At 46.0% G+C, this 17,221-nt stretch overlaps 2 protein-coding genes across 2 annotated transcripts in view; both read right to left on the reverse strand.

Moving 5' to 3' along the window:
* Positions 1-17,221, reverse strand: part of CACNA2D3 (calcium voltage-gated channel auxiliary subunit alpha2delta 3) — a 939,714-nt gene that overhangs the window by 430,650 nt on the left and 491,843 nt on the right. Inside the window, 1 exon segment of the mRNA XM_054552049.2 lies at positions 8,501-8,590. Within this exon segment, the coding sequence (XP_054408024.1) occupies positions 8,501-8,590 (90 nt within the window).
* LOC100447894 (small ribosomal subunit protein uS19-like) lies at positions 9,708-10,210 on the reverse strand. The gene has a single exon (XM_054552050.2). It carries the CDS (start codon positions 10,163-10,165, stop codon positions 9,728-9,730), a length of 438 nt encoding a protein of 145 aa, XP_054408025.2. The 5' UTR covers positions 10,166-10,210; the 3' UTR covers positions 9,708-9,727.

Consider the following 17,221-nt stretch of genomic DNA (forward strand, 5'->3'; position numbering starts at 1 on the left):
AAATATAGATCACAGGGGGATTTCAAAAAATACACATGAGGTGGGAGGGAAGGGTCTAGGATTGCACAACCTCTCTTACCTTCAGGCATGGACGTGTTTTAGGAAATAAGACCAAAGGAGTTGGCACAGAAATGTTTTAGGGACGCATTATATGAGCAACGGGCTACCTAAGAGACAACATCTCTTTAAAAATCTAAATGAGGCTAGTTTGAGTGGATCTGATGAGTACAGAATGCAGCATATAATAAAATCAAGGACGTTTCAGGCATATAGAGAGAAAGTCAGTAACATGACAATTCACATGAGAGGCCCAAGTATTTTCTTAATAAGGGTTCGTTTCAAATTTATATTGTCGGCATGTAAACTTAATGTATTAGTTTATATGTTAGCATGTATGGCATGCTGAAGTTCTAAGACTGCGCTCACTGGTATGTAAAACCCTAGACTTCTTCAACTTTCAGCTTTATATAAGATTTTAGAAGCTCTCAGCCTTTGTTGAGTAGTAGGCAGCTAGAGTGACTGAATATGGTTGCCAGAGCAGAATGTCCTTCCCTGGAATTGGGGTGAAAAATTCCCTTAATGAATGCTATTAATGATGCAATTGAAAGTAATACCATGTCCTTTAAAATCCCTACAATTACATGTCAATGCTGAGAGATGGGAAACACATAAAAAATCTTCAACCTTCAGTAAGTAAAAACCTTCTCTATTAAAATCTGCAAAGTGTACTCATTCGTTCTAAAATTATTTGCTAAGTGCCCACACAGCACTAGGAATGAAACATACAAAAATCTCTTCCCTCATATAGCTTCAGATTCTCTTTGGGAAGACATACAAAAACAAGGTAAATAAGGAAACTATGTTGTATGTTTGATAATGGTGATGTTAAGGGTAGGGAAAGAAGAAAGCAAAGAAGGATAGGAAATGGGAGCAGGCAATTCTAGAAACCGTAGTCAGGGAAGACCGCACTGAGAAGGTAACATTTGAATTGTACCTGAAAGATGTGAGTATCTGAGGGAAAGATATTCCAGAAAGGGCAAATGTTAAGTGCAAAGGCACTGAGTGGGAGTGGGCCTGGCAGGTTAAATCTATTGAACCATGACACTGGGGAGGGATGGTGGCTACTCTTGGCTTTGCTGGCTGGCCACTGGTGAATGAGACCTACTAAAGCATTCAAATTAAAGATATTAATGCCTAGTCTTCATGCACTTAGACTTCTGATGTGGAGTCTGAAGTTGCAGTAACTTGAGAGAAGACCATACATAACTGGATAGATGAATAGATAGATAAATGGATGAATGGAATTGCCTTATGGCCATACGGAGATACAGCAAAGCCAACTCAAATCACACACAGGGTACCATGGCATAGGGGAAAGCACTCGATGTCATCTCAGCAACACAGCTGTGTGCCTGGGATAAGTTTCCTTCTGGAGCTTTCATTCTTCCACAGACAAGAATAACATCCTTAAGTGGTTGGTACACCACAGGTTAAATGTTCAATCTTTGTTATATGCCAGGCTACGTGCATTAACACGTATTTACTTAATCCTTACTAGCCTCTGAGGTAGGTACTATTGAGACAGTCAGGTGGGAAGGGCTCCTTGGCAAAACTCCAAACAGCCTGTACACTGGGAGGAATGTGCACTGGGATGGAGCCACAGAAGTTTGTGTCATTTGCAGCAGGGAGGACCCTGGTCCCTCTTCTTCCTGTGAGGAACCTAGAATTCAATCTGTGAGTTGGGAAGAAGCATGTACTAGCGGGACTAGTACCTGTTTCCCTTTTTTCCCTTTTTGCCCAATAAATCCCATTTTTCTTACTCTTCAAACTTCTGCAAGTCTAAACTTTCGTGGCCATGTGACAAGGATCCTGTCTTTAGCTGAGCTAAAGAAAAGTCTTGCAACGCTATCATTATCTTTATTTTACAGGCAGGAAACTAAGGCACAGAGAGATTAGCTAACTTGCCCCAGGTCACACAGCTACTATCTGACATAGCCGGGATTTGAATCCAGACCATCAAGCTCTAGAATCTACTCTCCAATTTGGCACACAATATGGCCTTTCAGTAATACAGGAAGGTCAGTGAGCAAATGGATAGGTGGTGGGGCTCCAAAAGTGTTAATCTCCTCCTCCTGTCTCTACCTCCTCCATCCCTTTTAGGGTTTCAGGGTCACAGGGGAGTCACCAGGGCTGTGATCCTGAGGGTGAGTGCTCCTTACATGTGGTGCCCCAGACACTTTCCTCACGTTAGTCCTGGACCTGGCAGCCACTCCTGCAACTCCAACTGCACATGTACAATTGAGTTAATGAGCAGACGCAGCCCCTGACACTGTCATGTTAGTAGGTAGAAACACCTGGAAACTCCACTATCACACCACAAAGCTTTCCACGCGACCACTATTCTACTGTCTTTATCAACATAACTTACTATTCCAGAAAATGCTTGCCCAGGAAGGTAAAACTCACAAATAACCTCATTGCTTATTCCAGGAACTTACTGAAAGACCCATCAATTATTCAATAGAAAGCATCAAAGGACAATTTACACCCTAAGACTGAACCCCTGACCTCAAAATCTCTCCCTTGCTATGTTCACCAACCCTCAACAGAAATATTAGGATTCTTACCTGATCCTAGCCAAGCCCCCTCCCTCATCTCCCATTAAAAGGTCCACCTTCAACCAAACTTCAGTCTCAATAAATATCTGGACATCGTCCTTCCAACTCTGGGAAGCTGCTAAGACTCTGTCCTTACTGCAGAAGAAAAAATAGCCTTGCAGCCTGGTCTTCTCAACAGGTTGTTCTGGAGATGTTTTGGGGAGACTGCATTAAACACAGCCTTCGCACCATTGAATAAACTCAGACACAAGCCAATGCATAAAAGTAATCTATGCTTCAGGTCACAGAAGCTTCAAGGGGAAAAAAACAGAATGCTCTAGGGCCACTGTTCATGAACTCATTTGAAAACATCCTGGAAAAATTTTCCCAAACACATGGAAAGAAAGAGAGGAAAAAAGAAGATATCTGAATAACGTGGACTAGAATAAAGAGCTGCCAGGAGCTGTTTATTTAAAAACAGTACTTTCTTCTCTGGCTGAGTCCCTGGTATTCTCTGCTGCAATCTGTAGCTGGAGAATTTTGAAGAATGCAATTAAATTCAAATGTTTTGATGAGTAATATCTTTTCTCTTCATATTTGTCTAAAACTTTTTTTATTGAATAGTGAGAGTGATGAAAGTGTTTTCCATAATAATAACAATGACAAGGGCCTGATGATGAACTACAATTAGCTCAGTGATTCATCAGTTAGCAGTGAAATTTTCAATGCATCCTGACATTTAGAGCATTTGGTTGTGATTAACAGTCTTTGAAATGTCACCGAATTTTATTTAATTGGCTAAGAAAAAATTTTAAAAGGTAATCACTGCAAAGATCACATTCATCGCCAAAAATGATAATTGCAGTTGTCACATGACAAGGTAGATGCTAACTACTGTAGCAAACTGGCTCTGTGTTCTTACAGAATCTAATGAATGCAGCAGAGATCAATAGCTTGAAGGGGCTTAGAAGTTTATTTGAATGCTCCTTTCAAAGCCATTTGTATCAACAACTGCAAGCCTTTAAGTCATCTGAGCAAATACCGAAACTGAAATGCAGGTAACTGTAAGACAGAATTAACTCCATTTAATTATAGTAACCTCTGACCATTCTAAGCTCCAGCCACAATCACAATTTTAAGCGCGCGTGTGTGTGTATGTGTGTGTTCAAGAAATAACTTTTACCGGGGTCCCGTGCGGAGTGCCCTTCGTCCTGGGAAACAGGGTGCGGCCGGAAAGGCGGCTGCCCCCTCACCCGTCATGTAACTCATGTTCGTGGGGAACCTGGTGCTAAACCATTCGTAGACGACCTGCTTCTGGGTCGGGGTTTTGTACGTAGCAGAGCAGCTCCCTCACACGTGAAAAAACGCTCACCATCACTGGCCATCAGAGAAATGCAAATCAAAACCACAATGAGATACCATCTCACACCAGTTAGAATGGCAATCATTAAAAAGTCAGGAAACAACAGGCGCTGGAGAGGATGTGGAGAAATAGGAACACTTTTACACTGTTGGTGGGACTGTAAACTAGTTCAACCCTTGTGGAAGTCAGTGTGGCGATTCCTCAGGGATCTAGAACTAGAAATTCCATTCGACCCAGCCATCCCATTACTGGGTATATACCCAAAGGACTATAAATCATGCTGCTATAAAGACACATGCACACGTGTTTATTGTGGCACTATTCACAATAGCAAAGACTTGGAACCAACCCAAATGTCCAACAATGATAGACTGGATTAAGAAAATGTGGCACATATACACCATGGAATACTATGCAGCCATAAAAAATGATGAGTTCACGTCCTTTGTAGGGACATGGATGAAATTGGAAACATCATTCTCAGTAAACTATCGCAAGGACAAAAAACCAAACACCGCATATTCTCACTCATAGGTGGGAATTGAACAGTGAGAACACACGGACACAGGAAGGGGAACATCACACTCTGGGGACTGTTGTGGGGTGGGGAGAGGGGGGAGGGATAGCTTTAGGAGATATACCTAATGCTAAATGACGAGTTAATGGGTGCAGCACACCAGCATGGCCCATGTATACATATGTAACTAACCTGCACATTGTGCACATGTACCCTAAAACTTAAAGTATAATAATAATAAAATAAAAAAAAAACTTTATTTCATATTGACTTATAAAGACAGGCATAATACACAGGAAGATAATATCACTTAAAGGTCATATTGATGAAGTAGAAAATATTAATAGATAAAGCTTCATTTTCATGGGAGATTAACTACCTCTGTGTTTGTCAAAGAGTTTAGCTATTTAAAAGCCCACTGGCAATAGATGATATGAAATGTTTCTCCCTATGAGATAAATGTGCACTCAAACAAATATAGTGCTAACCGCCAACCAATCTCAAGCTGGGACATTTTGTAACATTTATCGTTGTGTGTGTGATTTTTTTTTTTTTTTTTTTTTTTTTTGATGGAGTCTCGCTCTGTCACCCAGGCTGGAGTGCCGTGGCGCAATCTCAGCTCACTGCAACCTCTCCCTCCCGGGTTCAAGCGATTCTCCTGCCTCAGCCTCCTGAATAGCTGGGATTACAGGCACCCACCACCATGCCTGACTAATTTTTTTGTATTTTTAGTAGAGACAGGATTTCACCATGTTGGTCAGGCTAGTCTCGAACCCCTGACCTCTGGTGATCCACCCACCTCGGCCTCCCAAAGTGCTGGGATTACAGGTGTGAGCCACCGTGCCTGGCCTATCGTTGTGTTTTTTAAAAAACATTTATTTGGCTTTTTGCTTTCCAAGATCTATATTCAGCTCATCTGGTTATCTGACTGACCCAGACTCCAGAGGTATTTTTACAGGGGTATGGAGGGTTTTCCTGTTCAAAAATGCTTCCCTCACAAAGATTCAGGGTAAAAAAAGTCCACCATGTGTTGGTGATTTCTCTGGGTCTTAGTAGTCCCTGTGAAAGTGTGAATACACCTTCTTGGAGCATACAATATTATGCCCCAAAATGTGGTTGGTGAGCTGTAACTTCTACAAGATGCTAATACGGAGATGATGGTATGATATAAAGTGTTCCTGGGTTAGTAAGTGTGGGTAAACACATTTTTAAAGGTTTGTTCACTGCAGGACTTCTCAAGGCCTTTGATATGCGCAAGTACCTTGTAAGTCTGCAAGAGGAGGACGGCATCTCCCCACCTTGACCACAACCCCCATGTGACAGTACCTTGGCAGGCCAGCATTAAACTGGGCATGCTATGGGAAACAGTGTCTTAGGAGGGTCTGAGAACAAACGTGATAGATGGAAGGGACGGACAGAGAAAGGGTACCAGGACAAGGAACAGAAAACAGAGGAAGGGGAGCAGACACTCCTAATGACTTGGGCAAAGAGAACCAAAGCATTTGTAGTGGGAGCTGTGTCTAGAGACCTGGGGTCTCAGTGGTCACAGAGGTGGCACTTCTCACCCAGCCCAGCACTGCTGAAAGGGGTCCTGCGTCATCAGGCTGAATCTCAACCCCATGAGAAAGGGACCACCAGGACCGCCTCATGGGTGTGTGACATGCACAGCTGCACAAGATCACACTGAGAAAGCTCCACACTTCGTTCAACGTTTTGCTACCATTACCTTAAAATTCTCAATAACTGTGAACAAGAAACCCTGCACTTTCATTTTGCACTGGGCCTTGCAATTTATACGGCCAGTGCAGAGCAATTCCTACCCCCATTATACACATGAGGAAAATAAGGGTGAGACTCAGTCATTTTCTCGAGGCCACACAGCAAACTCTGGCTTAGTCAGGCTTCTCAGCCCAACGTGCCTTACTCCAGCGGCCACAGACTTAACCATACAACAATCTCCTAACCCTTTCTCCTTCACCACTTAGGCCAGAGATCAGGGACACAGAAATTCACTGCAGGGCAGACTGCCAAACAAGAGACTCCACAGCTCAGAGAAGTCTCCCCCTACTCTGGCCACTAGGTTTTTGAGATAAAATCAGAGGAAATTTTCAAATTGTGACATGTCTTTTCAATATCACCACCTGGAAAGAGCCTCCTGAGACGCAGAGACCCGAGCCCTAAGAAGGCACCTGCCCAGCAGCCTAGTCCTCTGTCTTCGCCAGCTGTGTCACTAAGACTATTACTTTGCTGTCAACACAGATGTACTGTCCAAAACACGGACTCTTACATAAATGTTTACATCCTGTAGCCAACAGCCCCTTGGAGCTCATGAGGTGACAGGGGCTTTGGATTTGTACTGAGGAAGTTGACTTGGCACCTTCTCTCCTTATTTTTCTCTTCTCCTCTGCAGTCATGACACTGGCTCAGGACTGAAATCTAAACAGTCATCTTCGTGGCAACAGGTATTACTGGTAAAAGAGAGTCTGGAAATTAGGGCCTAGCCTTTCTTGAGAGGCCAGTATAGCTGAGTAGTAAAAACTCAAGTTTTGGAGTCAAGTGTGACTAACCCACAATCCAAGTTATGAACTGTGGAGTGAATGACTCACCTGCCTGGGCCTCTGCTTGCTCACCTGCAAAATGACAACAGCCTGCCCTAAAGAGCTGCCTGGAGACCAACAGCAGCAAGGCCTTGGGAGCCTCTGCTGGTCTCCCAGCTCCTGCTTGACACCTCAACGTGATGTTGCTCCATTTAGTGTCTGTTTGTTCTCAGACTATCCCATGCCTTCTTCCTGCAAACCACAGCTCTCAAGCTCCCCAACAGTTTGACAAGGATCATATAAAGGGGAAAGGAAGCAAGGAGAGAATCAAGGTATTTCTAAGCAATTTCTCTACGCTCTCAGGGGATAGGCATTTTCTGGCTGTGACTGTGTCTCCTCCATAGTTCCAGCTTCCACAGGACAGGTCCTTCCCTCCATGGTCACAGTTCTTCTTGGGTAGCCTCCTCCACACTTCTGAATGGCCCATCTGAATGGCCACAGTGATTCGGCTCTGATGTCACCCCTCCTGCCTGTTGTACCCCCTGCCCTAGAGAGGAGATGTCTCCTGCTGATGCTAATCTGTGGATTGCTTCATTCTCAGGTTTCTCAGCTTTTCCATCCCTTATGCCATCAATTGCCCAAACTAAACTCCTACTATTTAAAATACCTAGAGTGGTTTTTACTTTTCTGCTTCTTAACATCTTCACTGCTATCTCCCTAGTCCAAGTCACCATTATCTTTACCCAGATAACTTAATGGCCTCCCCGTTATTGTCCTTGCCCTCCTAGAGTTGCTTCTAAATTCAGCAGCCAGAAAAATGCTGTTCAGTTCAAGATCATGTCATTCTCTGCCTAGACCCTCCAATGGCTTTCCACTCCACACAATCAAAGCCCTCATTAGTGTCTCTATGACGCTACTCAATTTGGCTCCTGCTGCTTCCATGGTCTCATTCCCTAGCATTCTCTCTTCCCCAGTGTGCTCCGGTTTGACCTCACTGCCTGGCATCTGGTTCCCTAGATGACTTAAATGGCCAGCCAGTCTCACTCTCCCATCCCATGCCTGTAAATCTGCTCAGTGTCAGACAAAGCTGGCCCACAATTTTTTTCTTTTTCTTTTCTTTTTTTTTTTTTGAGACAGAGTCTCGCTCTGTTGCCCAGGCTGGAGTGCAGGTGGCACAGTCTCGGCTCACTGCAAGCTCCACCTCCCGGGTTCACACTATTCTCCTGCCTCCACCTCCCGAGTAGCTGGGACTACAGGCACCCGCCACCATGCCTGGCTAATTTTTTGTATTTTTAGTAGAGATGGGGTTTCACCATGTTAACCAGGATGGTCTTGATCTCCTGACCTCATGATCCGCCCACCTCGGCCTCCCAAAGTGCTGGGATTAAAGGTCTGAGCCACAGCGCCCAGCCTGGCCCACAATTTTTTAAAACAACACCCATCTATTCTCCAGGGGATGAGAAAGGCAAATCAAAGAGGAACTTACATCACTCAGAATGTTGAAGGCCTCATTCAGAGCTATATCCAACATTCCAATTCCTTTGGCAAAAAGTTTGTCCAGATGCTCCCTGAAGTGCTGAAACAACAAAGCAGAAAATCCATTAGTGTCTGTCCTGTTATGTGAAATACCAACCCTGAATGAATTAGATGTACGCCATGGCAAGACCAATGATTCTCAGATCCAACCGGTCATAATTTACTTTTTCCTTCTACATTCAAAACATAAGAACTTACTCAATGTAAAACTTACCTTCAATATTCATGGTTTAGCTTCAGTTACAGTTTAGGAAGAAAATTAGTTGAACTCTGGTGAAAAGCATTTAATTCATCTAAAATTGCCCCTTTCCTCTCCAGTTTCATCATTAGTGACTCTTTTCCTCTCCTACCCCTACTCTCCCACTCCTGATCACATTTAGGACTCTGCATATGCACCCCTCCACTGGGAACCCACTCTCAATCCATTCCCTGGCTCTCCTGCCACGCTCGCTCTCATCCACTTTTCACATCTCATATGGGCATAACCCTCTTCCCACCACATAACGTTGTCTCAGACCACCAGCCTCTGAGACTAGCCTAGAATGCTTCCTTTGTGACTACATGCTGCCATCAGGTACTCAGATCCACCTTTCACTGAACACTGCATAATTAAACTCTGTCCCCACCTAAGACTGTGACATTTCTTAAGACACGGCATTACTCTGTCTTAATGTCTACCACATGTATGATACACACAGAAGGTGCTCAGTAGATAGCTCTAAGGAGCAAGGATAAAGACTGGATCACAACATGAAAACTGTGATTATAACAAGAGAGACACAGGCTAGAAATCCGGAAGAGCTCCAGGGAATAAGGAGAATGGGAGTGAGGCTCTTCCAGAGTAGGCCCTAAGACCCTTCTGGCTCTGCAGAAGCTCAGCATTAGCTAGAGATTAAAGGGGACAAAAGAAAGTAACTGCGAAACCCCACACATTTCTGCTTCCCACCAAAGGGGCAAGAGCGAATTCAGGCTCATGCCCAGGAATAGGTCACTGCACACAATGCATATCCAGGAACACACGCATGTACGAGTGACCCAAAAGCCCACACTCAAAGCCCACACCCACGGTGGCACCACGGCCTCGCTTTGCTTTCCAGTCACTGTTCCGAACCCCTTGCTTTTTCTTTTTTTTTTTTTTTTTTGACTGGAACCATGTGCGCCTTTATTAGCTGAGCCACTACTTGAGAGGGATGAGGCGGGAGGAGTGGGTGGTCCCGATGCCGGGCCGGCCGTGCTTTATGGGCTTGTAGGTGATGAAGAACTCGCCCAGGTAGTGGCCCATCATCTCGGGCTTGATCTCCACCTGGTTGAAGGTCTTGCCGTTGTAGACGCCGACCATGCCGCCCACCATCTCCGGCAGGATGATCATGTCCCGCAGGTGCGTCTTCACCACTTCCGGCTTCTCCATGGGCGGCGCCTCCTTCTTGGACTTGCGCAGGCGCTTCAGCAGGGAGTGCTGCTTCCGCCGCAGGCCCCGGTTCAGTCGCCACCGCTGGCACGCACTGTACAGGGGCATCAGCTGCTCGTAGGACATCTCCAGCAGCTGGTCCAGGTCCACGCCACGGTAGGTGAACTTGCGGAAGGTCCGCTTCTTCTTCTGCTCTACTTCTGCCATCTTGCCGGATCTTCAGAAAAGATCGCTCTGGTCCGTGCCTGCACAGTTATCGCGAGACTCCCCTTGCTTTTTCTATTGAAATGGATTATTCTCTCCCCAAAGGCATCCCCACTTTTGTCCGCTGGGGAAACTGGCTAGAGGAGGCACCAGGAGGGAGAGGAACAGGAAGAATGAGCTCATGGAAAATATCTGCCCATGATTTCCTTGCTAAGGAGTGGCTTTCTTTCTCTTACCACGCCCTAACACCCAACAACGCCCCAGGCATGCCATCAGCACTCAGGTGGTGAAACCCATTCATGATGTGTCTAATTGGCCACATTGCCTTAGGACTCCCAAAATGATCACGGAATCAAAATGGATCGTAGAGACAAATCTTAGGGCATGCTGATTGTTTTAAGATGCTGCTCTGTCTCTCCTTGGGTCCCCTCAGAAGCAGCAGGAGCCCCCAGTCATTGAGCTAGGCAGATTTGCTGGCAAGATGGTGCCAGTGTGAACTCCAAAGTTTGGGTGGGTTCTTCATGGTAAAAACGTTTGAATGACACCTGGGCCTAACATGAATCGAAGCTGAATTTGAAACTGGTGGCTCACCTTGGGCACATATACAACCCACAAGACCCTCTTCCCTGGCCCACTTCACTCTCATAGCAACCTTGCTTGCCCTCTGGCCCATCAGAGCAGCCACCATTATTGAAGCCTGCCTGGTGTTAGGCCCTTAAAAAATACAGTGCAACTGAGTCTCCATGACGATCATGTGAGGATCCATCATCCCACTTTACAGATAGAGAGACTGAGAACTGTGTCCAAATACACACACCACCTAGTTGCCTGGCCCAGGTTTCAATCCAGGTCAGCTACACCTACTCTAATGCCCTTCTTCTTTCTGCTATATACCTGTTGTTTCTCTAAATTAGCAAAATAAATTTTTTTTTTCTTTTTGAGCACCTTGTATGCCAGGCACTTGCCATGGGCTTGACATATACCTGGGCAATCTGGCTCCAGAATGCTCACTTTAATCTCTGCTCCTGGGTGGGAGCTAAGTCTTCAGGGGATGATCAAATGGCTTGAGTGATGGGGGAGAGGAATGCTGAGGGCCAGGGAACTAGGCAAATCTCAGGGCCAGGAGCCAAGCTTTGTGCCTCTCTTTTCTTCCTGCCCAGTTCTCAAGGCCCATCAGGATGCCAAGTGCATGGCAGGTCCTCCAGGAATGCCTGGTGAACAAATGCAGGCAATTAACCGAATCCAAGGAAGCCAGGCATCCCAGCTGTAGTTGGGCAGGAGGGCAGTCTGCCTTCACCAACAACCACCCCCGGTGGAAATCAGGCTTGTGACCACCATGAGGACTTAGGCTCTGAAACTGTCAACACACGGTGGTCCCCACACCCTCCTGCACCCACCTAGGGACACGGAGCATGATGAAACACCCATCACACAGCTCACTGAGAGGCTGGTCATTAACCAGCCCTAGATTCACAAAGCTGTGGCCAGACTCTGCCTTTACAAGTTCATTCTATTTGCCTGATGTCATTTCTGCCAAATGCCTTTAATTGCACTGAGTCACACAAGTTAACACAGCATTTTTTTCTTTTTTTTCTTGAGACGGAGTAGTCTCGCTCTGTCGCCCAGGCTGGAGTGCAGTGGCGGATCTCGGCTCACCGGAAGCTCCGCCTCCCGGGTTCACGCCATTCTCCTGCCTCAGCCTCCCGAGTAGCTGGGACTACAGGCGCCTGCCACCACGCCTGGCTAATTTTTTGTATTTTTAATAGAGACAGGGTTTCACTGTGTTAGCCAGGATGGTCTCAATCTCCTGACCTCGTGATCCGCCCGCCTCAGCCTCCCAAAGTGCTGGGATTACAGGCATAAGCCACCGGGCCCAGCCTACACAGCATTTTTTTAAACAACGTGCACAACATTTAATTTTTCTTTTCATCTCTGTGTAGCTCATGTGGCACTTCAGGCAATGGTTGCTTTTTTACAGTTGGACATTTAGATCAAATGTAACAACATGTTATGGAGTTCCCCTTAATTCGCTTTTATAACAAGGTCAGTTGTGATTTTGTTTCTTCCTGGTACATATCTGGTCCATATATTAGACGGAAAAACTATCTTCTCAAGTTAAGGACTCCCAAATGATGCCACCAATAAAGGACTGTGTTTCTTTCTCCCTCCTCTCTCTCTCTCGTCCAAACTCCCTCTTCTCCTCCTCCACACCCTGACCCAGATCACCATCCTGGTCTTTGGAGCTCCATTTAGCCCTCTGCCCAACTCTCCTACACAAAACCAGCTCTTGTCTCCCAGGGAACTACCTCCCATGATGTGTCCTCCACTAAGAGCTGCTCTGTCCAGTTAGGTAGCCTTGAGCCACATGTAGAATTTACATTTAAATGTAATTATTAATAAAATTACCTAACATTAAAAATACAGTTCCTCAGTAGTGCTAACCTCATTTCCAGTGCTCATTAGCCACATGTGGCTAGTGGCTACTGCATTGGACACTGCCAATTAATGAACATCGCCATCATTGCAGGAAGTGCAACTGGACAGCGCTGACCCAGAGACGGGGTTAAAATGGACCTTCCTTCCCATCAAGCCATGGACTAATGGTGAGTCAGAGGAAGGTCTAAGACCTGGACCCAGGGACATGTGTGAGTTTTGCCTGCCCAGCATCAAGTCCCCTTCTTCTGATTTTCCTTCTCCCACCAACCCATAATTCATATGATTTGAGTGAAGCTAATGTCTCTCTCCCTCCCTCCCTCCCAGATCAAGGAGTGGGACCATTTATCAGACCAGTCCAGTCTATGAATTCCACCCCAAGGGCCACAGTCGTGCATGGGCATTGAGCCAATCCCTGGACTTCTGCTGGCATGTGGGAGGAAGGACTGTCTCCTTCCATGAGGATTGCTGAGAGGAAGCCTAGGGCTGCCAGCAATCATCCTGCCACCGCACAGGAGGTGCACACCTGAATGAAGGTAACAGCCGCAGAAAGCAAAACCCACATGGAGGAGCCAGGACAGGATGGCGACAACAAGGCTTGAGCCCCTAGATCCAGGCATGCCTGGCCTTCTGGGTAAGTGAACCAATACCTTTGCTCCTCTGCTTAACCAGTTTTAGCTGATGTGGGCCACTTAATTGAAAAGATCCCTTATGATTACCACAACCAAACCAATGACCCTGGCTGCGGAGACCATACCTTGTGAAAGCTTCCCCTGCATTAAAATGATCTTCCTCTTCTCCCCTATGCCCCTCCTTCTCTTCTTAATCACAGCCATTGTACGGTGCGATCGGTTTTACCGCGCCTGTGCTAGACTGAATACAGCACTTTATACACAGCAGGCTCTCTGTGCTTGGGGCTTTAACAGCCAGTGCTTTGACGACCCATGGCACGGAGGAATTTGTGATTTTGCTGATGATCGATCCTAACCATGTGCACCCCAAGGGTAGTGTCTGGAAGCAAAGGAAGGGGCCTGGCTGACTGCCCTGCATCCTCTTCATCACTACAGATTTATTTTTCTCTACTCCCAGTTGTGGTCATTGTAAGATCCAGAAATTGTTATGTTTAATGCCACCATATCATTGTTATTGTGCGGAGGCAATTGGTATACAGGCCCTATGAACTCTGATTTAAAAAAAAAAAAAAAAAAAACTGGCCGGGTGCGGTGGCTCATGCCTGTAATCCCAGCACTTTGGGAGGCCAAGGCAGGCAGATCACGAGGTCAGGAGATCGCAACCATCCTGGCTAACATGGTGAAACCCCGTCTCTACTAAAACTAGAAAAAATTAGCTGGACGTGGTGGCGGGTGCCTGTAGTCCCAGCTACTCGGGAGGCTGTGGCAGGAGAATGGCATGAACCCGGGAGGCAGAGCTTGCAGTGAGCGGAGATTGCGCCACTGCACTCCAGCCTGGGCGAAAGAGCGAGACTCCATCTCAAAACAAACAAACAAACAAAAAATTGAACTGGGGGTCAGGAGACTGAGTTCCAGTACTGGTTATACCATTTACCAACTGAACCCCTGAGACAAGTGGCTTTAGTTCTCTGGCTTCAATTTTGCCTGCTGTGAAATGGGGATGGGAAAGCACCTGAGTAGTGGGTGGGGTAGTGAGAGCATCCGTGCCTCAGAACAGCAGGCAGGACTTCCTTCCAATTCCTGCTCTGACATTCGCCCTCTCTACAAGCCTGAGTAAGGCACTGCCTTATCTGTGCCTTCATTTCCCTCTGATACTTGGGGGTACTGGGTTGACTTCTCCCTGGGGGACCCGAAAAAAGAAGTCATCTGAAAGAATTTTGGTGACAGAAAAAAAACGTGAGACTTTCATTTCATATTCACTAAAAGAAAGGACTGTCTTCAATATGTGAAAATTAAAACAGACTACATCTCCAACGCTTTCTATGCCCACTTCCTGAGTTGCAACTTTATAATCTAATAGACTTTGGAAAAGGACTTATTTTGCCTTTCGAGGGCCAGGTTTTCTTAAATGGATAGAGACACGTAGCTGACTTCACTGACCCCAGGACCCGAGTGCCTCAAGGGCACAGCTACAGAACAGAAGGCTCCAGATCGCCCAAGTCAGGGAGACGCTCAACAGCCATGTACCAAAAGGTAGCCAGTTCTCATTATTTTTCTCAATTAAAATAAACCATTTATTGGAAATGGTGACAGATCCATTTTATTATTAAACCTCAATAAAGGAGGAGGAGGGTGGCTCTTTATCTTTGCTTCAAGCGACTCACGCAGCATATGCTGCTGCCCAGGAAAAAACCTCGCTTCCAAAGCAATTAGTGCAGCTTAATGCCTGGGGAGATGAGCCCACGCCGGCGCCACCACTCCCTGTGCCCAAATGCCAGTAGCACGGCCACATCCGCTTATCTCTGACAAACAGCCACAACGTTCAGGCCAGTGGAGGATCCCGGTGAAATAAGCCTCTCCTTCACCAGTATTCAGTTTAGTTGAATCATACTGATGACTCTCTGTGATCATAGCAATCATGTTTTTTTCCTTTCTATGTAATTATAATAAATGTTTGAGTCATTCCAATTAAGAGCAAGGTGTCAAATGGACATCAGCAGACAAAACAAGCCCTTGAGAGCTGGTGGTCCTGGCTGGGAGTACAGCCGCTATTTGGAGGGAAGGCTAATAGCCATCTATCAATGACACTCATCAGGGTCATTCGAGTACTGCAGACATGAATTTCGTACCCATTAGGAGTGGACAAAGGTTGCTGCAGCAACTCCACCATGGGAAGGCTTCAGAAGTCGCCTCACCAAGCCCTTCAAGGGCAGCCAATACTGGCAGAGTGACAACTGTATGCTAGGCATCACGTGCTTTTTGTACATTACTTTGCTTGATCCTCCTAACACCCCTAAAAGAAAGGTACTATTACATTCTTATTTTACATGTAGGCCAAGGACACTAGAAAGGTCAAGATGGCAGAGTGGGTTTCAAAGTGCTGAGTCCCATATCTGAACTCCTATGCAATAGGGCCCCTTCGCAGCACCCAGGGCCCAGCTCTCTACGTCCCTGATAAAGTACAGCATGCAGGTGGGTGCAGAGAGTTTAGGTTCGTGTGCAAAGCTAAGATCCCGTGGAGGGCTGGTTTCGAGGTGATGTGACATATGCAGTGGCCCAGGGTCCCATTTTCAGAAGGACTTAGTGTTTGGTTTAATGCTTTGCTACCACTGTCCTGAAATTCTTTATAATTGTATTTTTTGAATCTGTGATTTGTATGTGAAATCCAGTGGAGCAATGGAGCATGCCTGTGAGCAGAGGAGACACCCAAAAGATGGTGTCTGCTGCTCCTTGCTGCCCTGTTCACACGCAGCACAGAATTCTGGTGTGCCGCTACAGTGCAGGTGTCCTCAAATGGACTTCACTTTAATAGGTCACTTTGCACTGTGGCTGTCAGGTAGCTCAAGCTCACTGGAAAATTAAAATTAAGGCATTAAAGGTAAGAGTATTCTGTAGAGCCTCTTTGATTTTCAGTTCTATCAGTAAACAGACACAGGATTGCCTGCTTTCTCCTAAAACAGAGATGTGGCTCCTATCAGCCTAAATGACGAGCAGGGTCCTAACAGCCGTGTCTACCCTAGTCTGATGCCCAGCTCCTCAGTGAGACTTCCAGATAAGCTTACAAGGTTCTGTGGTCCCACTACTACTGTGCTCCAAGCCCAAAGTGCAGAAGCCCATTTTTCAGAGGCTCAAAGGGTGCCCACACCTGTCCTCCCCACTGATTTGGATATTACACCACAAGATTATCTGATGTAAATCTGGACATTTCCTCTTGATCTAATTCCTCCTGACAACACACACACACCCAACCCTAACCTCAACCTGGGACGAGTCTCTCATATTCCCATTTAGTCTGAGAACTCCCTTGGCTGACTTTTACAGCCTCTTTGGGGCAAATCTCTCAGGGATGTTAGGGCAGTGCAGAGCCAATATATCTTATAGATAAGGCACATATCTTGTGACATGGCTACCACCAAGCCTGGGTTCCTGTAAATCAGACTGTCATTTAATTCCCATGGGAAGCAGTGACATAGTATTTCTCAAAGAAGAAAACAGAATGGCTGAAGAAAGCTGGTAGGAAGGAGGCAGGCCCAGCTGTTTGCAATTTGGGGGAGACAGTACAGACACTGATAGAATCGCATCTGAGCTATTCCCCGTTTCTCCTTTACGTGTGTGTAACAAATTGATGTGTCTGAAGGTAGCAGCTGTTTAATGCCAGTGCCAAATTAGAGAAAAGATAGATCTCCTGGATGTGAACAATGAACGTTATTTCATCCAGGTAGTCAGATTAGCTACATCCTCATTTCAATGGCAAAAGCACTAATTATTTCATGCAGGATGATGGTGATGAGCTCAGAATTGGCGATTCTCTACAATTGGGAAATATCTAAAGTGGAACGGCCCCTCCACCTAAGCAGTGCACATTTCCAAGTAACTGCTGAGAGGGAGGGACATGATGATTACCATGCCTGTGAACAAGGCCAGCTCCAAGAGGAGCCGTATTATGTGAGCTCATCGTCCTTCTTGTGAGGTCATGTGGACTTGTCAGTGTATC

This window comes from Pongo abelii, chromosome 2 (genome assembly GCF_028885655.2).
Source record: "Pongo abelii isolate AG06213 chromosome 2, NHGRI_mPonAbe1-v2.0_pri, whole genome shotgun sequence".
In the NCBI taxonomy this organism is placed as follows: domain Eukaryota; kingdom Metazoa; phylum Chordata; class Mammalia; order Primates; family Hominidae; genus Pongo; species Pongo abelii.

Excerpts from the sequence above, each read along its gene's own strand:
- LOC100447894 (XM_054552050.2), bottom strand. The coding sequence starts at position 10,165 with ATGGCAGAAGTAGAGCAGAAGAAGAAGCGGACCTTCCGCAAGTTCACC.